The 27,004-nt window shown below is 40.8% G+C and overlaps 1 protein-coding gene across 2 annotated transcripts in view; it reads right to left on the bottom strand.

Annotated features, from left to right (window-relative positions):
• Window positions 1-27,004, bottom strand: part of KIT (KIT proto-oncogene, receptor tyrosine kinase) — a 96,627-nt gene that overhangs the window by 27,824 nt on the left and 41,799 nt on the right. For both annotated transcript variants that reach the window (XM_006143684.2, XM_006143685.2), the window contains exons 3-7: window positions 24,883-25,164; window positions 23,678-23,814; window positions 18,155-18,320; window positions 11,125-11,311; window positions 8,418-8,533 (exon numbers count right to left, since the gene is read on the bottom strand). In XM_006143684.2, the coding sequence (XP_006143746.1) occupies window positions 8,418-8,533; window positions 11,125-11,311; window positions 18,155-18,320; window positions 23,678-23,814; window positions 24,883-25,164 (888 nt within the window). The remainder of the gene's footprint in view (window positions 1-8,417; window positions 8,534-11,124; window positions 11,312-18,154; window positions 18,321-23,677; window positions 23,815-24,882; window positions 25,165-27,004) is intronic.

The following is a 27,004-nucleotide window of genomic DNA, read 5'->3' as shown; positions in this document are numbered from 1 at the left end:
TTCTGGTGCTGGGTTTTCATCTTTGATTTTGTTTTGGGAGGGGAGGAGAAGGCAGCTGGATTCCATGTGGCTGACCGTGTGCGTGTGGTTTAATTCCTGGGCCCTCCGTTTGGGAAATGCGCCCAGTGCATGTATGTGTCCCTTCTCTCTCTCTCCCTCTCCCTGTCTCTCTTGAGTGCACATGCCATCCAGCAAAACCTAAAAACATAAAAAGAAAGTATACCCCAAGTTCGGGATCAATCCCAGCAGAAGTTTAGTTACACATCTTGCTTTTCCACCATAAACGTAAAAACGAAAAATGGGCAGGCCAAATGAACAGGTCAACAGAGTCTAGGGACCCAGACAAGGCCCTTTGTTTTCTGACACAGCCTGCATTTGAACAGACGCCCCAAAATTAGCAGCCTACCCCACAAGACCAACCTTCTTACGAGATAAGAAGAAAAGTCATGACAGCAACATCAGAGCAAGGAAAAGCCTTCTGTATAGCTCAGAGCTACATCTGGAAAATTTTTTCAGGAGAGAATCAAACTCTACTTTCAAAGTAGATTGTTGGCATGATCTCTTTATTTTTTTTTTTCCCATTTAAATGTCTATAACAATTCTTGCATCCACAGATTCTCTTTAACAGGAGAAAGAAATAGAGTGTGTCACATCAAGACAACATTCATAATTCCCAAGCAATTTAAGAACAAAAACTCATTTCAAGTTCAGCGAGAGAAAATAAAAACAGAGTTCAAACACTGTCAAATATCTCACATGAGCACTCGTTACCTCTAAAAAGATGAATATGAAAAGACAAGCAACTATTTCTACATAGATTAGCTACTGCACTAAGAAGAGCTGAACCTTATTCCGGAGTCTCCCCCACCCCCCCAACCCCGCCATCCTGAAAGCTGGCTTAGTCTGCCTTCTCTATCACACACTCAAGATGTAAGAGCGTGATTAGATAACGACACAGGATAACCTTGTTAACTCCCAGGCACTTAGGCAAGGTCATTCACTTGATTTTAAACAAGATAATTATAAACTTTAAATAATCGTCTGACAGGTTTCTTTTAAAATTCAGTCACATCATTTCAGAGTCCTGACTCACTCCATGATGTCTGGAAATTACATCAGACGTGGGCTAAAGACACTGTGAAAGAGCCGCAGAATGAAAGACTAAAGGAGGCCGCAGAGGAGAATTTCATGACATTTCATGACATGGAAAGACACACACAATGCATTTGTGGTTGTGCACCAAAAATCAGTTTACAAAGCAATATGACCTAATTTATGAAGTAAATAAATAAAAAGAGGCCAGCAGGTGGTATAGAGGTTGAGGAGGCTGAATCCCACATAACCGATCAGAGGGTTCAATTCCCGGATCCTGAGAGTTGAAAAACACACCAGGCACGTGTGCCTGCAGGCCTCAAAGACAAGTGTGGGAACAGGATTGTGGTATGGCCATCCACTCTGGGGTGAATTTTCACCCACCTCTACCCCATGTCTAGCAAGTACATGCGCTCTATAGCAAAAACTAAAATAAGTAAATAAAAATATTTAAAATATTGTCTGGCAGAGTATATATAGTAAGTAATGGTAATCTATAAAATGTAAGTAAACTGAAGAAGTTAAACTTAAAACTTGCTTTTTATTTTTGCTTATTATTTTCTAGTTTTTCTACCCTTTACATAATTTTAATGTATAAGAAGAAAAATCCATTTTAATTGTGTTCAGCGAAATGTTTGCACAACCAACTACATTCCAGTTACTGTGATAAGCTTTTCAGTAGATTCTCAAAAGCAAGTATAGTAAATAAATGAAAAAGGATTTCCACTCACTGCTAGTTTCACTTAATATTTAGGGATCCTTGCTACTTAATACAGGAGAAGGTTTCATAGGGTCCACCTAATTGAGGGGCAAAACCCAACAGTGTCATAGTGAGCCTGAACATTTTTAGCCCCTAACACAAGTATAGTTTGGACACCCCTGTATTTGGAAGGTCCTACCATTTTTCAAAAATGGAACTAGAAAGCTAACAGGTTAACAGGAGGAAAAGTTTCCATCTTCCAAAAAAGGCAAAGTTGTAGTTACTTTGCCCCCTTTGCTTTGAGGGGATCTTCTTAAAAGGTACAGTGGGGTCCACGGAGCAGTTCTCGAAGACAAGCCCATCGCCATCATTGTAGGCTGGGTAATGGCCCCTGAGATGCCGCCAGGTGGGTGACACAGGTGGTGTCAGGCAGTCGGAAGCTGTTCATATGGTTGGCTTCACAGGTCCACCTTTACTTTTGGCCAATGGGGACTGGCCGTGAGCTCTGTCTGCAGAGCGCCTTCAGGGGCTTCTCTCTGGACCGGGCTCAGCCATCAGTAACCGCATCTGTCTATGCCCAATAAGGCATAATGTCCAAAAGAGCAGAGCAGACTCTGCAACGTGGTCAAAGGGAACGTTCTCATCAAAGGGCCTTGTTCTGGGTGTGTTACTACATTGGCTGATGTTAGTATACTGTAGGAGCTATAAATAATTGCTTATACCAGACAGAATGTTAATTATATGAGGCAATGATTTAGAAATAATACATTATTTACCATTTCCTTCATTTGTTTCTCAACTCCCTGTAAGCACTCTTTCATTAGTGGACTAAAACTGGGGACTTGTGACAGTTGATTTGGTGCCATTCAGCAGTCATTTGGATAGACAACCTAGCTGGCCAGTCAAAGCGTTCTACGCCAGCCCCGGGATGACAGGCAAGCCCTTCTGTTCTCCATGTCTGCTCCCCTATCACTACCATCTGATCACTACCACCTGATGACCACCCAACCACTCCTTGACCACCTGGGGTTTGTCTTAAAGGATATATCTTTTTTTTTTTTTTTGAGAGGTTTTCGCTATAGGGCGCGTGTGCTTGCCAGACAGAGAGAGACATAGAGACAGAAAGCGAGAAATCACCCCCCAGGGGGGATGGTCACGCTGCAATCCTTCTCCTCCATTCTCCTCTCGGGATCGTGGGCATGCATGCACGCACACGCGCCCACGCGCCCAGCGTGAGTTTTAAGCCACGGGGTCCGGGACGCGAACCGCGGTCGACTACGTGGGAGTCCAGCGACATAGCCATTATGCTAACTGCTGGCTCCCTTAAAGGATATATCTTTAAGAACAGAGAGGGATCTACTTATCGTCCCTAAATACCATTTGCCACATATTTTAAGTTCATTGCATTGATCTGGAAATGCTATCAGATACTGTTTTGAAGTATCATTTTAAGATTATTGGATCTTATTAAAATTATTCTAGTGGTTGGAAAAACAACTACTTTAACACATCAATCATAATTTCTTCCTATAATTATGTAAATTACTTTAGGTTTCATGTGGGCATTTGGAATTAGAAGCCAAAATAAACTTATAAAATATTTACTTTACTGATTATCATCTAAGTCCCCTATAAAGTCTGTTATTTACTCAAGAAACATTGGAGTGGGGGTAGAAAGCCAAGTGGATACACCAGGATTAAAGTGCACATTTGGCTTCTAAAAAAAACTATTTTTTTATTTTTAGGTTTTTGCCATAGAGCATGTGCGTTCACTGGAGAGAGACAGAGACAGTGAGAAGGAAAGAGAGAAATCACCCCCTAGAGGGGATGGCCACCCCTCAGTCCCGTCTCCGTTCTCCTCTCAGGATTTTGGGCATATATGCATCCGTGCCCGGTGTGTTTGTGTCTGGCATATTTTTCAAGTGGCTGCTCTGGGATTCAAACCAGTCAGCCACGTGGGAATCCAGCAACTTAATCACCACGACACCTGCTGGCTTTTTTGTCCTGAATCTGGTGAAAACCTTATGTAAAATTTACTGCAGCCAAAAACACCATAGGTCCCTAAACAATGAGTATAGGCTACATATAGAATCTTGGTGATGACATTATTTTTTTCTAACACCTCCAGGAATTTTGGGAAGAGAAATACCTAGTAAGAAAGCATTCTGGGGTAAAGTTGTAAGGTTTTTATCATTCTTTTCTTCCCAAATTTCATTTGTAAGGAAAATTAAGTCACCATTTTCAGCAGAGGAAACTGAATTTTTGGTGTAAGAACCTGATTTCTATATCATATGCACCTGAGGTAAGCAATGTCTAGATTAATGACAGTAGTGCAAATTCAACGCAAAGAATCCCTGGTTATTTTCTTTTCTTTTCTTTTTTTTCTTTTAAAATGCCAACTCTCATTAGTTCCCACTGGAGATTCTCTCAAAGATGGCAAACATGGTATAGCTCCTGGGTACTATAAACCACATTGAATGTCACTGGGCCAGTTTAGCATACCCATGTAAATCATGACGTGGTTAGAGATAGTAACAATATTGAACCATTTTCAACCTTCATATGACATATTTAATTCTCTTAACACAGACTGTTGTCGGGCAGTTTTTTTAATAAGTCTCAAATATAAACAATTAAAACACACAAAATATACTCAAGCCTACATATGGAATTTTTGAAACAAATGTATTTTCAACCATCAAACATTTAAGCATTCCAAATCAAGGATTTTCACAAGCAATTTTATAGCTCAATCTATTAAGTAATTAAATATCAGTAAAAGTATTAGCCTGAATTTCTGTATTAACACTATGCCCTTACTCTGTTTTTTTTTAATTAATTTAATTTTTACAGAATGTAATTTCTTCCATCCTTGAGGCTTATTTACAGAATAACCCATAAGATGTATATACATATATAATTGGTTCAGCTAAAATGATGTCGAGGTGAACCCAACTATTCTAAGTTTTAAATTTTAAAAACTATTTTAGCTTTTGATTTTTAAATTTAACACAAAAAGTCCTGTCCTACAAGTGTTAACACAAGTTTTTTCAACTCTCCCCTCAAATCAAATAAATCAGTTAACTGTATCTGTTAAAAACAAATGTAAAATATCTCATAAGAACTAGACAGTTCACTCAAAAATGTTCCCAACCCCCTCAAATCAAATAAACTAGCTAACTATATCTGTATTTGTTTACATTTTTATTTATATTTATTTATTTGAAGAGGTTTTTGCTATAGGGCACGTGCACTTGCCAGAAAGACAGGGAGAGACAGAGACAGAAAGCGAGAAATCACCCCCCCAGGGGGGATGGCCCTGCTGTAATCCCTTCTCCTCCATGCTCCTCTTGGGATCTTGGGCATGTACACACACATGCCTACTATGAGTTTAAGCCACGGGGTCTGGAACCCAAACTACGATCAACTACATGTGAGTCCAACAACATAGCCATTATGCCAACTGCTGGTCCCTTAATTTTTATTTTTATAAAGTAAAAATTACAGACCTTTTCCCCACAGAGAAATTTGCATTTTTTTAAAGATATTTTTTGTTATAGGGCACTGTGCTCAATGGGGAGACAGAAACTGAGAAATCACCCCCACCCTGGGGTGGAGATAGTCACTCAGCAATCCCTTTTCCTCTATTATCCTCTCAGGATTTTGTGCACACACACGCGTCCAGGGTGTCTTAAGCTGATGGTTCGGGATTTGGACTGTGGTTGACTATATGGAAGTCTAGTGACGTAACCATTACATCATCTGCTGGTCCTTGCATTTCTATTTGTTAAATAATTCTTGCCTTTGCCCTTCCTTCCCTCTTCCCTCCCTTAGAGTCTCTGGTATCTATAGTATCCTCTCTACCATTATATCTTCAGATTTTTCAGTTTCTTCCACAGAGTGCAGACATTCAGTACATATTGAGTGGGGATTTACAGTTCATATCTTTCAAATTCTGGTTCAGTTTGCTCAACATTAAGTCTTCTATATTCACCCACTTTGAACCAGATGATAGGGCCTCACTGTTTCTTATGGCGAATATTCCATAGTGTATATGTGCCACAGTTTTTCAACCCAGTCATCGGTAAAGCGTAAATGTGAAAAATCTCATAAGAAGACAGTTTAAGGTACACTCAAAAATGTTATGTCTGCCAAAGCATTTAGCAATCAAGAAATCCAATATATTATATAAGTAAAATACATGCCCTGAGTCAGTTTACTGTTCGTAACCGACATCAACTGAAAAACTTCCTGAAGTCCTTAACCTAAGATGGCAGAGCCTGCCTTATTCTCATCTGTGTCCCCAGTGTGATGCTGCAGGAGCTCAGTAAATATCTGAGGGTTTATTTGAGACCCAGCCCCCAGATAGAGAAAAGGTCTCCTGCACTGACAGGAAATTCCAGGACCATTCTGGCAGGTTGCATATCTCATGTCATTTCAAACAGGCCTGAGTTCACCAAGAGAAGGGATTTAAAACTGATCATCATAGATGGTAAACTAGGCTAGTAAGTAAGGCAATTCTGCCCTTTCTGGAGAAGGCAAAAACAACTTTCTGAGGTCCCTGTTTCATGGTCCATAGGGGGCCACACACTGGCAAATGGACCATGAGAAAGGGGGACATGCATGGCAATGTTCCTTTGGCCTTGGAACTAGGAAAAGAGACACACACAAAGCACCTAATTTTATTAAACTCTCAACAGCTGAGCTTCTCTGAGTGAGGCCTGCAGGGTGGGGCACCCCCCGCGATCTGCTATGACTGGTCCACAGGAGACAACTGCGACAGAAACTAAGAAGAGGCATCCAGAAGGAGCAATTTTTCAGTCTTATATCAGTCAAATCTAAGAAATACAGAACCAATACCCAAGCTTGTATTTTGCATATTTCACTTCTATTTATTCTAGTCACTAGTTTTGACTCTATTTTACAGGAAGTCATGACCCACAGTGAACTGGGAGTCTTAGAAAAATAAAATAAAATGAGGTCCTTTATCAGAGCCAGGCTGAGAAACTGCACTGAGGACCCGACCCAAAGTTTTGTCTGAACAATATTGCGTATGAAGCTTGCAAGATTACTGATTTGCCCAGCCATCTTTAAAATTAGTTGAATATTAAGATTTTTCTGAAGCAGATAATTTTGCCTGTGTGTAATACACTAAAGCTCCTCTGATTAACATCTGAATTAATCTAGAGATTGCTGAATGGAGGACAGTGAGATACCATATAATCACATCCGTTCTGAGGAACTGAGCTATTAATTAACATGTCTTCCCTGGAAAGGGAGAACTCTGTGGTCAAACAAGTTTGGGATGTAGCCCTATCCCGGGGGCCCCCTCCTGGGAAGCATGATACATATCAGCATATTAGGGATTCTGGGAAGGCCAGCAATCAAGAAATGTGTTTAATTACACGGCCTATGCCCTCTTTATCTAAACTCTCACATTAACATCTTAAGCAGGAAACACAATTTTGAAATGCTAATGTAGTCATCAGATTCCAGATTAGCAATCAAAAACCTGTCCAGATACCTTTTACTAGCTGTTTCTTTTCCTCATTGATAAATAACCCTTGCTACCCCATCCGGCCATCCTTGCTGAGCTGCAGCATCAAATGAGATAATTAGGTAAAATCACTTGTAAAGCAAATAAACTACTTCAGGGCAAGGAATTGGTTCCCCACGCATCCCAACCCATCTGGTGGCCCAACATGCACATAGCTCTTGGCATGGTTCCTAAGGTGTCCTCTTACTCCCCCCACACAGGGTGCTCTCCTCCAGTGGTCATTTATAGGGACACTCCCTTAGAATTCTGAGTCTTGGGGAGCCTTCCTTGCTTCAGCAGGTGTGGGGTGATAGGCCCCTATCTGTGCCCTTCCTTAGAAATGTAAATTGCGCCCACAGTAGAGCCAGGAGGATGCTCTGAATTTGCCAATCGCTCCAGCTGGCTGGCACCATGCTCCCCTGCCTCAATCTCTGTAGACATTTCTCTAAGGCTCTGGGAGGGGTGGGGGGACATTACAGTGCAGGACTCAGGTGTTCGGGTCCCCATGCCTGCAGCCACCTGCCCATCCTCAGCCACCTGCTACCTTCTTCCCCAGTATCCACGTGGTACTCAGAAATGACCCACTGGGCTGGATCAATATTGCATCCTGTTAGTGGGAGAACAACCTGAACACAAATATCACTACCTTGAAAAAGAATGCACCGTAACACAGGCATCATAGATAATACTTCTTTTCCACCAAACACCATAATCCAGCTTCTATTCATTCGTGAGCTCCCCATTTCAACAATCAATGCTAATACGTTTTCCGTCAAACAACTATTATTTTCAACTTCTGCGGCTCCTGTGTTTAACTCCAAGGCAGCACGAGAATGTGAGTGATTTCTACAAGGTCACATGGTCAGTGAAATGTAGGACAAGGAACTGGCCTTGCTTTGCTTGCATACTCTTATAACCACCAAACCACGAGGCCTTTGTTAAGGTCAAAGTTATCATGAAACAGTATGTACAGGGTATACAAAAGCTCACTTCTGCAGCTATTACAAACACACACACACACACACACACACACGGGCCACAACTTAAAATAATAAAAAGCAGGAAGATAAGAAGCTGGCTTGTACTTACTGTTCACGTAAACGTTAAATGTTATGGAAGCACTGACATCAGAATTGGACACAACAAACGTGTAAGTGCCTCCTTCGGTCCCCTTTAGTCTGGTTAGATGGAGTTCACTTACATATCTACAAGGCAAGGACGATAAGTCAATCACTTATGTGGATGGTCTGCCTGAGGGCATGGCTTTTTCATAGTTCCCTGGAAATACATGCTTGTTTAGGGAAAATAGGAGCCATTTAATTCGGTATAGGGTTGAGCATCCCTAATCCAAAAACCCAAAACCCAAAATGCTCCAAAAGTGTTTGAGCAACTGACCTAAGGCCACAGGCAGAAAATGCCACACCTGAATTCACACGATAGGTCTCAGTTAAAATGCTGTAACACAAAAGTTTCGTATAAAACGACCTTCCATTTATATGTATAAGGTATATATTAAACATAGATAAATGCCACTGACCCTCAAGACAGTTCATTATATATTTGCAAATATTCCAAAATCCCAAACAATCCAAAATCCGAATCACTTTGGTATCACATATTTTTGGTAAGGGACATTCAACCTGTATTAACAAAACCCACACTGAGAAATGCAAATCCATACGTACGTAAATTCAATTTGGGCAACCTCAAAGAGAGTGCAGGTCTCCCTCCCCTGACTGCTCTCAGACCACTTCCTCCTCGGCCCTGTTCTCTGCCCACCTCCCTCTCCAGTGTCCTGAGCTGGCCTGCCCTGCTTTGCTTAAATACCATTTGTCTGGCGAAACCCCAGCCTGGCAGGCGTCCACACGTCTACTGTCTTCAAGCAGGGCCCTCTCAGCAAGACTGGCCCTGCTGCCCTGGTCTTTCTCCTACCCTACATTCTTCCTGCTGGTGCCCCGAGCTGTATTTGCTATTTGAGCTTCTGTTTTTCTGCGGGACTGTATGGACTGAGCACTATTCGACATTCAGGGAATCACTGGTGTGGGCTTCGATGTGGATGTACAGCTCTGGGAAGCCCAAGACCCAGACAAGCACGTGAGCTACGAACTGCAAGGTGGCCTTGTGCAGCCTCCCTTGTGCTCGCTAGCTCAGGGGTACCCCGTGCTTTCACATGAAGTACTTGCTGCTCACTCACAACTTCCCAGTCTACCTAGGGCACAGACGTCTGTCCTAGCCTCCTTTCTGGAGCTATTCTTGTGCTCCCATCTCTCCCTGCTGTGGCAGCAGCTAGTGACTCATACCTGTAATCTCTTTCCAAGGATTCGTTGCCCTTGGCACTGAGGTCCACTTGGGAGTTGACTGCCCAGCCAGGTCTACAGCCAAGGAATGCCCAACAGTAGGAGGTACAAAAGCCCAGCTCAGAGCTCCCTGAGGATCAGATGGCGGTTTGGGGGTACCCGACCTACATTCTTACTGGGCTCTTTTCCCCTCTCCTTCTGTTTCCTCTACTCTTTGGCAAGTCTCTCTCCCTCTCTCCCTTAATAATCCTTAGGCTCAGAATCCCTGTCTCTGGCCCCACTTCCAGGGAACCTGACCTACTTGGACTTGTCCAGGTGAGATCCCACTACTGGCCTCAAATTCAACCAACCCCACACTGAGCTCATCCCCGCCTCTCCCTGAATGCTGTCCTTTCACCATCCCACCTGAGAGCATTCGGCACCTCCCTCCCCTCCCGGCCCTCCATCACCCAGTCTTGTGAAGGTAGTTGGACACCCTAAATCTACTCCCTTCCCTCCACTCCCTAGTCCCAGGCTCAGCACACCATTCTCTCCCACTCTTCCAACAGCTCCTGATGGAAATTACACGAGCTCTAAACAGGCACCCGCCCCTTAACTATGTGATCGTGACCAAATTCCGTCAGCCCTCTGTACCTCAGCTTCTTCTCCTATAAAAATGAGGCAATGCAGAGTGTATGCTCATTGAGGCCTAGAATCACTGGGTGAATATATGTAAGGAACTTAGAACCGAGACCGACAGGAAAAAAGGCACAGACAGCTTACAGAAAGTATTACCATTGCTACTGTGTTTCTCATAATGTCTGGAAGAGCAAATGACAGGTCTGATATACACGAATCTGAGTTCACTTTTGGCCCAAAGCTACTATAAGACTCTTAGTTTTCTTAGAGTTTTAAGAAACAATTAAAGATACTAACTTTCCTTTCTCTAAGGAGAAATATCTGTGTCCCCATTTAGGTGAGTTGCTGCTTTGAGAACTTCTCAGAACTCTAGAAAACAACTATCCTCTATGTCACTAGTGAGAAAACGGAGGCACAGGAATGTGTGGGTGTTCTGAAGACACACAGCAAAATGGGATATTCTATGAAACCCCAAGAAGCAGCCCCCCAACTTTTTTTTTTTTTTTTAGAGAGATTTTTGCTATAGGGCGCATGTGCTCACCAGACAGATGGAGAGAGACAGAGAGACAGAATGCAAGAAATTACCCCCCAAGGGGGATGGCCATGCTGCAATCCCTTCTTTTCCATTCTCCACTCGGGATCTTGGGCACACACGCACACATGCCTGGCGTGAGTTTAAGCCACTGAGTCAGGGACTCGCACTGCGGTCGACGACATGGGAGTCCAACGACATAGATATTCACCAACTGCTGGTCCCAACCCCCAACTTCTTTACCAGGTATCTCCCCATGCATGTATGAGTCACAGAAATAGGATCTGGGAAGCCCAGTGGGAAAAGGGGGGGTACATGTATAACCCTCGGGGCAAGCTCCTTTCCTTACCGGATGTTACTTTCATTATCAGACTTGCGATAATCCCATTTATCCGTGGATGTCCTGTTCATATATATCCACTGCTGATGTTCAGGTTTGGGATAGGCCATGTATTCGACAATCAGGTCTACGTTTTCTCCGTCGTTCACAAATATTGTCAAGTTTGTCAGAGGGAAGATGTTAATGAACCCTTTATCTAATTAGAGTAGAATGAGAGAGAAAGAAACTGTTATCCACAACCACCCGACACAAACCACAGCCTCATCTTGAATTATAAAAATAACTGACTGATTTTTCAATACTGATTGACAATAACAAGTAAGAGAATGTTAACGAGCCATTTTACATTTTAGGTCCCTCTTGTAGACTCACTGTCATAAATGAGAGTGGACACACTTGAAATACTAATTCCCCCATCTCTGTCGCCTAAGCAATTCTCTGAAAGGCCACCAACCACCTTAAGTATTCTAGAGCTACCAGTCTTGGTGTTTACAAGGTTAAAAAGTATTTGAACTCAATAATCTGCATCTAGATGTGATCATGTAGGTGACAAGTAGGTATCATAAATCAAGAACGGAAAGACAGCCCTAATGTTTAAGAAAAACGCTGAAAGAATGTCACTGAGTATTTGAAGAAAAATAAACTTAGGTCTTCTTATCCTATCACGTGTCAGAGAAAAATCAAAGACAGCATTTTAACAAACAAACCATGGCTTTGACTAGCAACAGAATTGACTCCTATTAAACTTCTACAGAGGGGGCAGGGTTATAGAGCACAGAAGAAAAATATCACCAAAGGGGACCAGTAGTTAGTGTAATGGCTATGTCGCTGGACTCCCATGTAGTTGACCACAGTTCGCGTCCCGGACCCAGCGGCTCAGAACTCACACCAGGCACGTGTGCATGCGTGCCCAAGATCTTGAGAGGAGACTGGAGGAGAAGGGATTGCGGTGTGGCCATCTCCCCTGAGGTGGGTGATTTCTCGCTTTCTGTCTCTGTCTGGTGAGAGCATGCGCCCTATAGCAAAAACCTCTAAAAAAAAGTCATCAAAGACAATTTTGAATATAGAAACATTTTTAAATGCCTACACAGTAAAATTAAGGTAACAAGGAACAAGAAAAATTAATAATATAGAGGGAAAAATGTTTCACTAATGTAGTAATTAAGACATCCCTTTTGACTTATTAAAAATAGCAAAAAATTATTGAGTTTACAATAATTTTTCGATAATTTTTTAAGTGTGGTCAAAGTAGCACAGTGAATTATATACAGTAAAAATTATTTTAGTATTTTTTACCATAGGGCATGTATGTTCACTGGAGAGAGACTAAGAGAGAGACAGAGAGAAGAACTGTGAGAAATCACATTCTCCTCTAGGGATTTGGGGCACATAGGCTGGCATGATTTTCAAGCTGCTGGGTCTGGGACTTGAATCACATCTCGCAATGTAGGAATCCAGCACCTCAACCACCATGCCAGTTGCTGGCCCCAACTGACCGTGGCGCAGCAGTAAAATGTAGTCTCTGTGAGGCTGCTTTACAAGGTAAGATTCCGGGTTCGTACCTAGAGACTTCCCCGAGTACTCTGAGCATGCGCACAGCCCTGATCCAGGGCTGAGTGAAGCTGGGAGGAGGTGTGTATCTAGACCCTACTGTGGCTGCGACCTTTCTGTCTCTCTCTCTTATGAAGAGATAAATGAATCAACTTAAAAAATTATTTTATCTATTCTTCAATTTAATCCAGTAATTTCTACTCAAGGACTCTTCTTAAAATGAAGTCAACAGTTAACACATGATAAGAAGTGCTGTTCACACTGGTTATAATCATTTTTAAAATGACAAAATAAAGAACTGATTAAATAAATAATGCAACTCTTATAAGTGGTTATATAATGATAATATAAGAGCGTGAAAAAGAGAACAATAAAATGAATGCCAATATTATTTTTATAGCCAGTATTTATGGAAACGTTTACTGTGTGCCAAGTCCTGCCTCTAGCACTTCAGCATATATTTTGCTTAATAATTATGACAAGCATTACAACCTCGTAACAATACTAAGTGACAGAGCTTTTAACCTCTAATTTACAGATTTAAAAAATCAAGGCCTTAAAAGCCACACAGTAGAGCCTAGATTTGAACACAGGTCTGTGAGAAGCCAAGGCTGTCCACCTCTTACTACAGCATACCCTAGAGTCTCAATATATTGTACTTTAAGTGAGAGAGTGTGATATGAATAGAGCTGTATGTAAAATTAAAATTTCGTTATATACAAAAATACAAACACTATGGTCAGTATCTTTAAATGGTGATATCAACTTAACAAAAGTATAAAAAGTTTTAATGTTACTCTCTTTATTTTTCAAGTTTTATAACTTGACTAAAAATTTTAATTTATCATTTAACTTTCGGGCTATCTGGTTAAACATAATAAACATAACAAATCCCATAGGAGGTTGTCACCATCGTTTTTTGCAACTCTTAGTTTCCCATAGAATCAGAATCAAAAACACAATCCAACTGTCCTTTGTCCAGTAGACCAATTTAAAAAGGATTTTTCAGATGGAGATGAAAAATTATCCAAATGAAAACTGGAAAGGCATGGAAACCACCACCCTGCTCTAATATCTATATCACAGAGGATGAGCCTACCTGCTTCCACCCACCATTCTTTAAGTAAATGTTTCATCTGAATGTACTATTAAATTTTCATGATATGAAAGTCGTAAATTCAAAAACCATACAAAATGCAAATTATTAGTGTATTTCAGACAACGATACTTGCCTTTAAATTACAATGACCACACATGAGATCCTTCAGTTCTCCTGAGCTTTTGCTAGCCTAGTTTGCTCAATATATTGGGTCCTCAGAAAAGTCATGTTGGATTTTTCTGTTTTTCTATGCAAAAATGTGTCATGACTTTCCTGACAACCCAGTAGTAGTTGGTTCTACAGTGGAAGAGAGCTTATAAGAATTATTAGAAGGGGACCAGCAAGTGGCATGGTGGTTAAGGCACTGGATTTCCACACGGCCGACCATGGTTTGAGTCCCAGATCAGATAGCTTGAAAATAACACCAGGTGTGTGTGCATACGTGCCCAAAATCCCAGGAGGAAAATGGAGGAGAAGGGATCATGGTGTCGCCAACTACTCTGGGGGGGACAGAGGGGAGGGAGGTGATTTCTCACTCTCTCTCTGTATCTCTCCAGTGAGCACAAGTGCCCTATGGCAAAGACCTTCAAAAACTAAATAAATAAATAAAGATTATTAGAGAGCACCGCCCGTTTGGTTGTATTATAGCCACCTAACGCTATCTGGGCTGTTACAACTAACAGTATAATTTTGTATTTTTCTCATAATACACATTTTCTTTATTGCTATTTCTTATTTACAATCATTGTGCATCTCTACAGTGCACACTATGGTTTTTCCAAGGATGCATACAATGCATAACGAGAAATCAAAGACACTACCACATACATTATTTTCAACATAGAACTTGACATTCTTGTGTCTGCTCAGTGTTTCTTCCGCAGTCCCCCCTTTTCGGCTCATACCTTCTCGGGTATCTACACTTGCCCTCCCTACTGAAGCATCTTTAGGACTTTTGATTTCTGCCAGAGAGAGCAGACATTCAGTACATATTGAGCAGGGAGCACGTAGTGCTTATCTTTCAGTCTGGGTTATGTCACTTAGCGTTAAGTCTTCTCTAGTCATCCTTTGGGTCAGATGGCAGGGTCTCATTGTATTTCAAGGCTGAGTAGTATTCTATAGTGAATTACGTGCCACAGTTTTTCAATCTAGTCTTCTGTTTTTAGACACTTAGGTAGATTCCCCATCTTAGTAATTGTGAATAACGCCACGATAAACATGGATATGCAAGTGTCTCTTGGACTGTTCTCCTGCCCTTTGGGTAAATACCAAGGTGTAGAATCATTGGGTGAGATGGTAGTTCTAGTTGTAGATTTTCAAGGAACTTCAATATTGTTTCCTGCAGTGACTGTACTAATTTACATTCCCACCAACAGTGCAAGAGGGTCACCTTTCACCACAGCCTTGCCAGCTTGTGACTTTGTGTGTTTTAGAGAGACTTGTTATAGGGTACATGAACTCAGTGGAGAAACAGAGAGAGAAAGAAAGTGAGAAATCACCCCCTAGGAGGGACGGTCACACCACAATCCCTTCTCCATTCTCCTTTCAGGATTTTGGGCATGCACATGCTCAGAGTGAGCTGCAAGCCAGGTCCGGGACTTGAACTGTGGTCAGCCATGTGGAGTCCAGCACTTTAACCACTATGCCACTTTATCATATAAAAGATGTTGAATATTTTTTCATATGTATTTTGGCCATTCATGCATCTTCCTTGGAGAGTTGTCTGTTCGGCTCATTTATCCATTTTTAAACTGGGTTATTCATTTTGTTGTTTTTGTGTTTTTGCTTTTATTAGAAGGTACCCCTGTATTCTGGTTATCAATCTCTAATCTGATGAACAGTTTACAAATAAGTTTTTAAAAGCAATTCTACATTAAGAAATGGGTGATGCATTCACATTTAATCAACTACAAATTCTATGCCTAACACTTCCATAAAACCCGCTATCTTTTTAGCTTCCATAGGCCGTGTTTCTCAGTAGGGAAAATGCAGGCAGAGTTAAAGTAGTACATTAGAAAACCAAGTGGTAAAGCCCTAACTCAAAGACAGCTCAGATGTAGCTGCCCTTACCAAAACAAAACAAAACAAAACAAAACAAAACAAAAAAACAGACGAGTAAGCAGGCTGGCCCTGTAATGCAGGTGGGCAAACCCTGTGTACTGGGAGCTGGATCCCACATGGTCAATCATGGTTCAAATCCCGGCCCCAGTTGCTTGAAAAACACACCAGGTTTGTATGTGTGCATGTCCAAGATCCTGATGCAATGGGGAAATGCAGGAAGGGGAATTGCTAAGTGAGCACACCCTGATGGGGAGAGAAGGGTACCTTTTCTGTCCACCCCCTGTGATAAGCACACATGCCCTCTGAAATTTCATTTTTTTTTTTTTAAGGCATATAACTATGTGGAATGAATAAGTTAATTTGCTTCACTACAATCATCTTCTACTATCAGGCTGTCGGAAAAGTCATGATGCATTTTTGCATAGAAAAATACATCATGACTTTTCTGATGACCCAATATACATCTCTCATAGATAGCATCATGCTATATACCTTAAATATATACAACTTTAAGATATTTATTTCTAAAACGACAAAGCCAGATCAGAGTGATCGCAACTCCTTGTTCTTTTCACTAATCCAGGTCACTTCTAAATCCTATTTCCAGCCCCTAAAAATGTTATTTTTCTCTTGCTTTCTTCCTGGTTCCTCTCTAACCCCCACCTGCTCCTGAAACAATACAAAACCAGATTCCGGTTTCACCGCCACAAGTCTTTCCAGTCATACAGTTATATTCTTGGAAATTGATGAATGGATTTTAAAAATCCGATTATATACAACGATACGCTCAAAACATCCTTACTAATTGCTTTCTGGAGCTGAAGCTGATATATCAACACGCTCCCTAATCAACTTAGCAAATTAGCGCTCATGGAGTTTAATATTTTAAAAGCACAGCCTTCTATTCAAATGAATAAATGGCTCGCAATCACAGTTAGGGACAAAGTGGCACACTGTCCGTGCGCTGCCTCTCTGATTGCAAGTAACGCATCTTTGCCATGTTCCGTCTGGTGAGAGATTTTTCCATTACAACACAGCAGAGACACCAAACGTGTATGAGATTATGATGGGATAAATCACAGAGCTCTACTACTGCTACATAAATTACTGAAGGGATCTGGAGAGGGAAAAGGAGAGGTATGAAAACCACCATGGCATCACTGTATTATTGCTCATAATGAAGAATTTCACTACCCTCAAAGTATTTAATCAAAGTCAAACACTAAGAATATTAAAAAGAAAGGAAAACAGATTAAGTTCGAATACCACTCAAAAGACAAAAGAAAGTGTAAATGGAATCATTTAAAATTATTTTTGTTCTTGGTAAAGCAAAAGTACCAAGGAGCTCACTGTCCTAGGCTCTCCTTAAAAAGATGCTTGGAAAATAAATACTTAGATTTCTCTCCCCGCCCCCTTTTTTTTGGAGAGATTTTTGCTGTAGGGCATGTATACTTCCTGGAGAGAAAGACAGGAAGTGAGTTAACCCCCCCCCCCCCAGGGGAGAGGGCCCCACCACAATCCCTTCTCATCCATCCAGTCTACTCCCAGGATCTTGGGCATGCACGCACATGTGCCCGGCCTGATTTTCAAATTTCCGGGTCTGGGACTCAAACCACAGTCGGCCATGTGGAAGTCCAGCACCCTAACCACATGCCACCTGCTGGTCTCTTTAGTGAGATTTCTAGAGTAGAGAAGACAAGGTTAAACCAAGTGTGCATTCCAGAGATGATGAGGTTGGGAAGCAGATCAGCATGTCCCAGTCTCTGCTCTGTAGAATCCATGCCTCATGCCTCATGCCCCAGAGGACCACCTTCCTGAAGGTTTAAGCTAAGACTTGAAGACGGGAGAACAGAGCGAGTTAGAGAGGGCACTCGTCCCAATTCATCCTCGCTACAAATGAACTAGAGTCAATGAGTGGCGAGACGATAAATCGAAGGCAGAGGAGCCTCTCCAAAAGATAGAGAGGAATACTTTTGGCTCCAAGCATTTGTGGTTCCTTGATAAAGTCTACATCCATCTCTAAATTTGAATCACCCAGCGAAAAGAATAGAATTTTTTCAAAAACTCAATTTATATCTTGTTAATTTCATGGGAAGGGTAGGATGGGGAGCACAGAACAACTTAAAGAAAACCTTTCCACTCCTCTATCAAATGGCAGAACTTGCTTCTGTGCTGAATTGCAAAGGCTACAGTGATAACTTTCATTCATTCATTCATAATAAGAGTCTCAGAATCTGTTCAATATTCCATTTCCATAAAAAAGGACTATCTAGACATTTCTTTTTTTACTATTGCCAGTAATTTATACAGTCCCATAGAGGTATTTACCTACTACTTCCAAGGTGGTTGTGACATTCGCTGATCCAAACGTATTGTTGGCATAGCACATGAACACCCCAGAATCGTTAACGCTCACAGGGCTGAGTGTCAGTGTTTCCTGGCGTTCATAGCTGAAGTCGTCCCGGTGCCAGCTGTTTACCTGTACTTTCGTATTCTGGTTCAGGAGGGGAGGGTGAAAAACATCACAGATTACCATATAATTTATATTCAGGATCTCTCCTAGATAAATTAAAAATAGCAGCAATTAACTTCTCCATATTAGCATTCATTATACACTACTTAAGTAAGAATAATACAGTATCATGACAAATTTGTCATTGGAATACTTCATATTACAGGATCATATTGAAAGATAGTCATTATTAATGATGAAAAAACATGAAAATGCATTTCTTAACCACGGAATACATAACCCCTAATTCTCTGCAGTGCTAAATTTTAGGATTTCCTATATAAAAAATTTCATGAAATACCAATATTTTACAGTATGAGTCAGCATACTTACATCGTATTAACATTTCCTTTTATTTCATTTTATGTTCTCTGAAGGGACTTCAGAAATTTTGTGGAAAAATAAATTTAGAGTACAAGTTTATTTTGAGGCCAAAAAAGGATGAACCCATGCAAGCTTTTCCACAATATACATTTTCCATGCACTTCTGGAAGACCACTCGTATATCCCAAAGATCAAAAGAGAATACATTGCTGGGAACCAGCAGTTAGCGTAATGGCTATGTCGCTAGACTCCCACGTAGTCGACCGCGGTTCGCATCCCGGACCCGGTGGCTTAAAACCCACGCCGGGGGCGTGTGCGTGCGTGCCCAAGATCCCAAGAGGAGAATGGAGGAGAAGGGACTGTGGCGTGGCCATCCCCCCTGGGGGGTGATTTCTCGCTTTCTGTCTGAGCGCACGCGCCCTATAGTGAAGGACCTTTAAAAAAAAAAAAAAAAAAAAGAGAGAGAATACATTGCTGATGACACTAATGTTCTGTTTTATTAGCGTTTATTATTTGCAGGAATGAAAACAGAATCAGAATACCTTCAACTAACTCGATAAGCCAAGATACAGTTCCTATCCAGCAGAATTTTGACAGTTACTGAAGGGAGTTTCGAAGTATGAGACATAAGACCAAGCCCCTAATCACTCACGCATGAGCTTAAAGATTAAAGGCTGTGAATTTCCCTTTGTGAGGTGACCGCCCACGTTTATTACCTGTCTGTAGACTAGACATGGACAGAGTGCTTGCATTTACAACACCATGGGTACACCATGATATAAACTAGAACAGTTCTCTGAAAAGATGGAAGAGAATCAAATAGAGCATTCTGTGTCTTCCAAATTTTCTGTAAAATACACACATTCCTATTATGGTGGGGGGAGGGGGATAACTAAAAAAAGGTAAACAGGAGCTGATATTGACATGGAATTAGAGCAAGGGCGATTCATTTGGCTGGGCTCTTATGAACCTGATAAAGGGAGGTCACCTGACTGTACTGAAAATCAGAACAGTCCTTCTAGAAAACACTACTTCAAAGTACATTCATTACCCTCCGGTCAACTCTAGCAAATTTATCTCAAGGAAATAACTTAACAGAAAACAAAAGCTCCAAGATGTTAACTGCAGTGAAAACTCAGAAATGACTTAAAAGTGTACCAGGTACAGGAAGCAACAAAAATTATGGCCATGTAGAAAGTAAGACTAGAGTGTATATTATTGGTTCGTCGGAAAAGCCATGACGCATTTGTGTGCAAAATGCGTCATGGCTTTTCCGACCACCCAATACTTTAAAAGTGTAAGTTGAATGGCCCTTAAAACTGCAACCATGTAACAATACATTATTACATGGGAAAGAGAAGAAAGAAAGAAAAGAATCATGAAAAAAATGCAGGCTACAGAGTATAATATATATTAGGATTAGCCCACCGAATACTCGAACTGCAGCAGTCCAAACTGAGTGATGCTATAAATAAAAAATATGTCCCACATTTTGGAGACTTGGTAGGAAAAATAACGTGAAATATCTCATTAATAATGTCTACATTAATTACATGATGAAATTCATAAAGATTTGGGGTACACTGACTCAAACAGAATATATTATGAAAGTGAATTCTACTTTTTCTGCTTTTTGTAATGTACCTAGTAGAATACTTAGAATTACCTGAGGCTTACATTGTGTTTTTATTACACAACACTGCTATTACAAAGGTGGGATTATACCTATTTCTCTTTTTCCTAATTTTATTATATTTTTGGAAGTGTTTTGCATTAAAATAAGCACATACGGAGTTGATTACTGAAAATGAATGCTTTGAAATAAAACCATTTTATTCTTTTAAATAATCGTGAGATCTTGGGTAAGTCCAAGACACTACTAATCTCAACTTTTGTTTTTATTAGGTTACTCAGAAAATAATCACCTATTTTTCTGGTTTTCTATGCAAAAATGCATCGTGACTTTCCTAATGACCCAATGAAAGGGTAAGAGGGAAGAAAACATGCCATCTAGAAAGGTCCTTCCAGTTAGGAACACTATGTAAATTTGAAGCTACCCCCTTCTAAGTGACTTCTAATCACTGGCAGAAATACGCCAGTCCACTGCATAAAGAGTAGCTGCTCAGAAAACGTGACAGCACGATCAAGTGACATTTTCACACTGGGTTTTCCCAGTCCACCGTCTCACAGACTTCTCCTCTATTAAAGCAAAGTGACAATGGACAGTAACACATTAAATTCTAGATTTGCAGCATCTTCTTCTACTTCTTCTTTTCTTTTCTTTTTTTTTTTTTTAAGGTCGTTATAAGGCGTTTACACTTGCTGGAGAAACAGAGAGTAACAGAGAGGGAGAGAGAGTGAGAAATTACCCCCTGGGGGGATGGCCATGCCACAATCCCTTCCCTTCCATTCACCTTTTGGGATCTCGGGCACACACATGCACTCTTGTTACTTTCAAGCTGCCAGGTCTGAGACTTAACTGCTGTCTGCCACGTGGGAGTCCAGCACCTTAACCACACCATCTACTTTTTTTGTTTTTAAGAGTCCTAGAATCCACAATAGGGAGCTAAACAAGAACACTGAACTTGTCGGAGGCAGAAGAAATAGCTTGTTCTTGCTGCAACATCAGCACCCACATTCAAAGACCATAATTTAGAATACTGCCAAAGTTCGTAACTAAAAGCAAGTAAAAATATGTCTAATACTAAGCAAGTAGCATCAGAAAAGCGAACCAAGATTAGCAAGTGTTGACTAAATGCCAAGATTTTCTAATGCTTATTAAACAATTGCAACAATTCTAAGAAATCGTTCTACCCGAAATGTCGTTGTGACTTCAACTTATTCTAAAAGGTCAGACTCAAATATAATAGATTTTAAAAATAATTTGATAGTGCTAATAGTGGTCACAGTATTCCAAACTGAGCCAAAGGATATCAATAAAAGCTTCATAGATGAACCTTGGCAGAGAGCCACGAGCCCCATCTGCAAGTCACACATTACATATTGTTTGCACGTGATTGGGTTTTCTTTAACCCTTGGAGGTACACATGGGATTCCCCAAAGAGTTCCCAACACTGAAGGCTTATCTACCAGCACCAGTGGATTAATTGAGAATGGCATGAAAGGCTCTTGGGAAAAAAAATGGTTCAGAACAAAACTGCCTGGGGCAATTTAATTTCTCTTTTCCAAAAGGCTCATTTTCAAGTTAGACAGAGGCTCAAATACACATGCAGTCTAAACTAGCCTCTCATCTGAAATTAAGGATTATAGAAAGCCAATTAATATGGGATTGTGTTCTGTAAGGTGAGCCAAAAATCCATACATGAGCTGTTCTTTTTATTACATTATGTGATATGAAAACTGAAACTTGTTTCTCTGGGCCATTGGTTTGAAAGAACAAGACTCCGGTCAATGGCGGGCTTCATTTAGCACGATCTCATCCATCACAGGTCTACACGAAAGCCATCCCAATGTCTTTGCATTATGCAAATCGCCGTGGTTATTTGTTTAGCAAAGAATTCTTTAAAAAGGCATGAAATTGCCAATGTGGAGTCTAGGGCATGAGGTGGAGGAGGAGGAGGAGGAAATAAAGTATTTCTCTTTTCCAATTAACGCAGACATGTGTGATGAAGAAAAACCATTATGATAGCTAATTCACTAGATGACCAAGATCACTCAAAAATTATTGAAAATTCAGTCAACGGAATTTTAGAGCAAAATGTTAGGGACACTAGGACAGCTCAAAGTTGATACTAATATGAGTATGCAGAGAGAAAAAAAATTCAAATCTAAATGACTAAAATCTATTTAAAGATATATCTAACACAGTATATGACATACAGTAGGTATTCAATATGCATTTGTTAAATGAATGAGATCCTGAACAGTCCAACTGTTTCAGATTAAAGACAGCCACTTTATTAATAGCATCTGAAAACAAACAGAAAGCCATGAGCAACTTAACCTCAGGTAACCAGCCTCAAGGGAAGAAATCATCCATACAAAAAGAAACCCTTCCTTCAAAAGGACAGGCCATTTTGTGGGAGAGGAAGAATTTTCTGATAACATCTGAGACCATCTATTCTTTTTAAACACAAAAGGAAAAGAAAGATGGCAATCTTTTCAATAGTATTTAAGTCATCTGGCCTAAACAGTATCAATAATAACTTTAAATCGAGGTATTAAGGTCCTTAACCATAATTTCTTTCTAAATTTTTCTACTTAAGTCATTTGAGGAAACAGCAAGATAAAATCTATCTCTTCAACTTTCTCAAAATAAATGTACAAAACGGCAGTTATTTCCAGCTGATAATAAAAGTACATAACTACATAGGGAGGGGTGAATGGGAAACATATTTACCTTGACACACTCCCAGGATCCCACCTCTGACAGACCTACCAACTGAGTCATCCCGGACAGATTCCTTTCAAGAGAAACCTTGAAATCTCCCACACAGGGGGCTGACACAGAGCATGGTGTTTAAGGGCACTGGACTCCCACAAACCCACTGTGGCTGGAGTCCCAGATCTGGGGAACTGCCTTCTTACTTTCCCTCTCTGTCTCTCTCTGGTCAAATTAAAATACTAATAATAATAATTAATAAAATTAAGGACAAATAATTCTTTAAAAAAATCTCCCACGCAGCAAGAACAACATACAGGTTACGTGTCCCTCATCCAAACTGCTAGCATTATATCACATTTTCAAACTTTTCCAAATTTTAAAATACCTGCATATATATAATGAGGTATTTCAGGGATAACATCCGACTCTGAATACCAAATTCATGTAGGTTTCATTTACACCTTATGCACACAGCCTGAATGTACAATATTGTATACAATATTTTTGTTTTGACTGCCATCTGGCACGTAAGTTCAGAGGTGAAATTCTCCACTTAGGGCACCATGTTGGTGCTCAAGAACTTTTGAATTTGGGAGCATCAGGATTTCAGGTTTTTGGTTTAGGGATGCTCAACCTGTATTGAGAAGAATGAATGAAAGAATTCACTCACCTGAGTGTTTTCTCTGATCCACATTGAGCCTACGGAGCTAGTCACATCTTTTATTGTACACGTCACGGTAAACTCTTCCCCTTCCCTAAGAAGATAGCTTGCTTTGGACACAGACACAACTGGTATAGCTTTGATGGCTAGAAGAAAAAGAAACGTGGCCCTTCAATAATTCATTCTATTATAGCAGAAAATTTTAGCTTACCATTTTCCCTCAAATGTGGAGTGGTTAGGTTATCATCTTTTAAATAAAATACAAAGTATGGGACTAACCTATCTGGATTATTTGCATATCTGAAGACATTAGTAATTGAAATGTGTACCTTCAAGTAAATTAACTAATGTTGAGTCAAAAAGACAGGAATGTCTACTGTGAGATGATAACACTCTCAGAAAATGCTTTTTTTTTTTTTCAAAACAGGTAGACAGCCTGTAGACAGCCTACTGTGTTAAAGTAGCTTTAGTTTTCATCTCAGACAACCTTGGTACTTTCGTAAGGACACAACCTACAGCGAATTATATTCTCACAACCAAACAGGAGCCACTCCCATATATTATAAAAAGAATACTCTTTGCTTTTGAAAAATCATAGGTTTTTAAATAATTGGATTTTCCTTAACTTCAGTGAGTATACTTTTTAAAAAGCCTTAATATGAACTGTACTCGAGATGAATGCCAATTAGATTATCTTCCAGCCACTGAAATAGTCTACCTACTACCACAATAACGAGGTCCAGAGTCTGTCGTACTTTCCTTCTCAGATCTAGAAGTTTGTGAATGCATTAAAATTAATCAGCTGGAAGTCAATTCATGTGTCAATAGTAAATCAGACAAGGAATAAGCTATATGCTAATGTTTTCAAACAGGACAATTAGAGCTTCCCAATGCTTTTCTCTGGAAGGAACACTTGATACGATTATGGAACCCTGGGACGACCTAGGTCAGTAGGTTTAAGAACACCTCCAGTACGTCCACATGCCGATCTATGGCAGATACACCACTTCAGAGAGAACCTGCCATGGACTGGCCACTTGCGGTTAGGACTGTGAAATAAAGAACTCATGGCAGCTGACATAATTTTGAAGCTAGGGAACTAATAAACCAGCTCCTCAACTGACCATAGCAAGGTGGACCCCCAAGAAGAAGGAAGTCTTCTTTAGGTGAATGGATTCCCCAATTCCCAGAAACAAGGAAGGACGGAGTCGTACCTGCCCTCACTTTCAGGATGAACTTCTCCGACAACACCGACTGGCCTCCTCGGTCAGCAGAGCAGCGCACACAGAGCCAATGGTAGGAGCGTTTCACACTTTTGATTGTGATGCCAGCTTTGGGGTCTGGGACAAATGTCAAGTCCTTGGGAAGAGGTTTCCCATCACACCCCTTGAGGGAATAATTGGTCACCTCTGGGTCCGTCAGAGGACAGCGGACCACCGTATCATTGTCTTCTTTCCCATATAAGAGAAGGTCAACAAGGAAAAGCTTTGCAGGATCTGTAAGCATATCAGGAACGAGGAGTTTGAATGCTCATTACAGACACCAAAAACTTTTTTTTTTTTGGAGAGGTTTTTGCTATAGGGCGCGTGCACTTGCCAGACAGACAGAGAGACAGAAAGTGAGAAATCACCCCCCAGGGGGGATGGCCACACCACATTCCCCTCTCTTCCATTCTCCTCTCGGGATCCTGGGCACGCAAGCACATGCGCCTGGCTTGAGTTTAAGCCACCAGGTCCGGGACGTGAACTGCGGTCAACTACGTGTGAGTCCAGCGACATAGCCATTACGCTAACTGCTGGTCCCTACCAAAAACATTTCTTAAAGATCTAAAATGTTGCCTTTCATGACAGCAATTGCTAGTGCCCCAAATGGTTGCTGACTTTTTCCTGTGTAAGCAAGAGTAAAATTTATCCAAAGAGTCCTAACAAGTAAGAGTTAACATTCTAAAAACACATTACATGGGTCAAGCACAAATTTGACCATTACACACTTCATCTCATTTAATCTTCAAAGTGCCCTTATGTGACTGATACTGTCATGACCACCATTTTACAGACGAAGAAAGTGAGGTCTCAAAAGAGCAATTTTACAGGCTAGAAATTGTCATACAGAACTCCAACCCAGGTCAGACTGATACCAAAATTTGAGCTCTTAAAACTCTGAGAACAATCTATTACAACAGTTATTCTTTTCCTACAATAACTAGTAAATAATCCACGGAGCATCAGCTGAAAATAAGTGAGTTTATGGCACGGTAGTTAAGGGCACTGGACTCCTACATGGCTGACTGTGGTTCGAGTCCCCGACCTCGCAGCTTGTTTTCACACTTTTCCTCTCTCTTTTTCTCTACCCCTCTCTGGTCAAATTAAAATAAATAAATAAAATAAAATAATTCTAAAAAATAAAGAAGAAGAAGAAGAAGAAGCGAGTCTAATGAAGTCTATCAGGGACAGGAAAAGGTTTCCTTTCCTCTAAGCCTCTACACGAGACGTTTTCCAGAGTTTTCAGGCTCTAGAACCTTTCACCTTCTGAAGAAAATCCAGAAAACTCCCAGCACCAATAACATGTGAGCCTTGGCCATTCCCGTTCATGTTCTGTGAAAGAAATCTGTAAGTCTAACTTCTAGAAATCAAACAATGTGAGGGAGCTTAAGAGTTCCTGGAAAGACTTTACTGCCCACTGTGGGACACTTGTGAGTGAGAGACGCTATTAATCATTACGCTGGGACTCCAGGCACAGATGGAATGGCGCGGGCAGACTGGAACCTCACATAGGCCAAGACAAACCTGATTCTGTATTTCCAATACATGGCCACCCTCCTCTGTGCAGTAATAACACAGATGGGGGACTGGGTCGACAGAGTACACTTAAAATCTGTTTTTAAATGGTCCTTTCCATCTGGAAATCAAGTGTCCTACCAAAAAAAATGAATTTTACATACTGAAGTATATTCCTTGTTTCGTCATTTAACTTTAACCCTTTTTTTTTTTTGAGAGAGAGAGAGATTTTTACAATAGGGAGTGTATGCTCACAGGAGAGACAGAAAGTGAGAAATCATCCCCAAGGGGAATGACCACACTGAAATGCCTTCCCCTCCATTCTCCTCTCAGGATCTTGGGCATGCACACACATGCACCCGGCATGAGTTTCAAAACTCTGGGTCCAGGAGTCGAACTGTGGTCAACTACATGGAAGTACAGCGATGTAACTATTACACCATCTGCTGGTCCCATTTTGACCTATTTTTGAAAAAAAAAACAAATCAGAATGAATTACGTACCCCCTGACCTTACTCATTTACTCTGTGCACAAATTACCTCATGACTATCCAACTAT

This window comes from Tupaia chinensis, unplaced genomic scaffold (assembly GCF_000334495.1).
Source record: "Tupaia chinensis unplaced genomic scaffold, TupChi_1.0 Scaffold000102_1, whole genome shotgun sequence".
Taxonomy (NCBI): domain Eukaryota; kingdom Metazoa; phylum Chordata; class Mammalia; order Scandentia; family Tupaiidae; genus Tupaia; species Tupaia belangeri.
The sequence above is the reverse complement of the archived record's forward strand: the minus strand, read 5'-3'. Positions and strand labels throughout refer to the sequence as shown.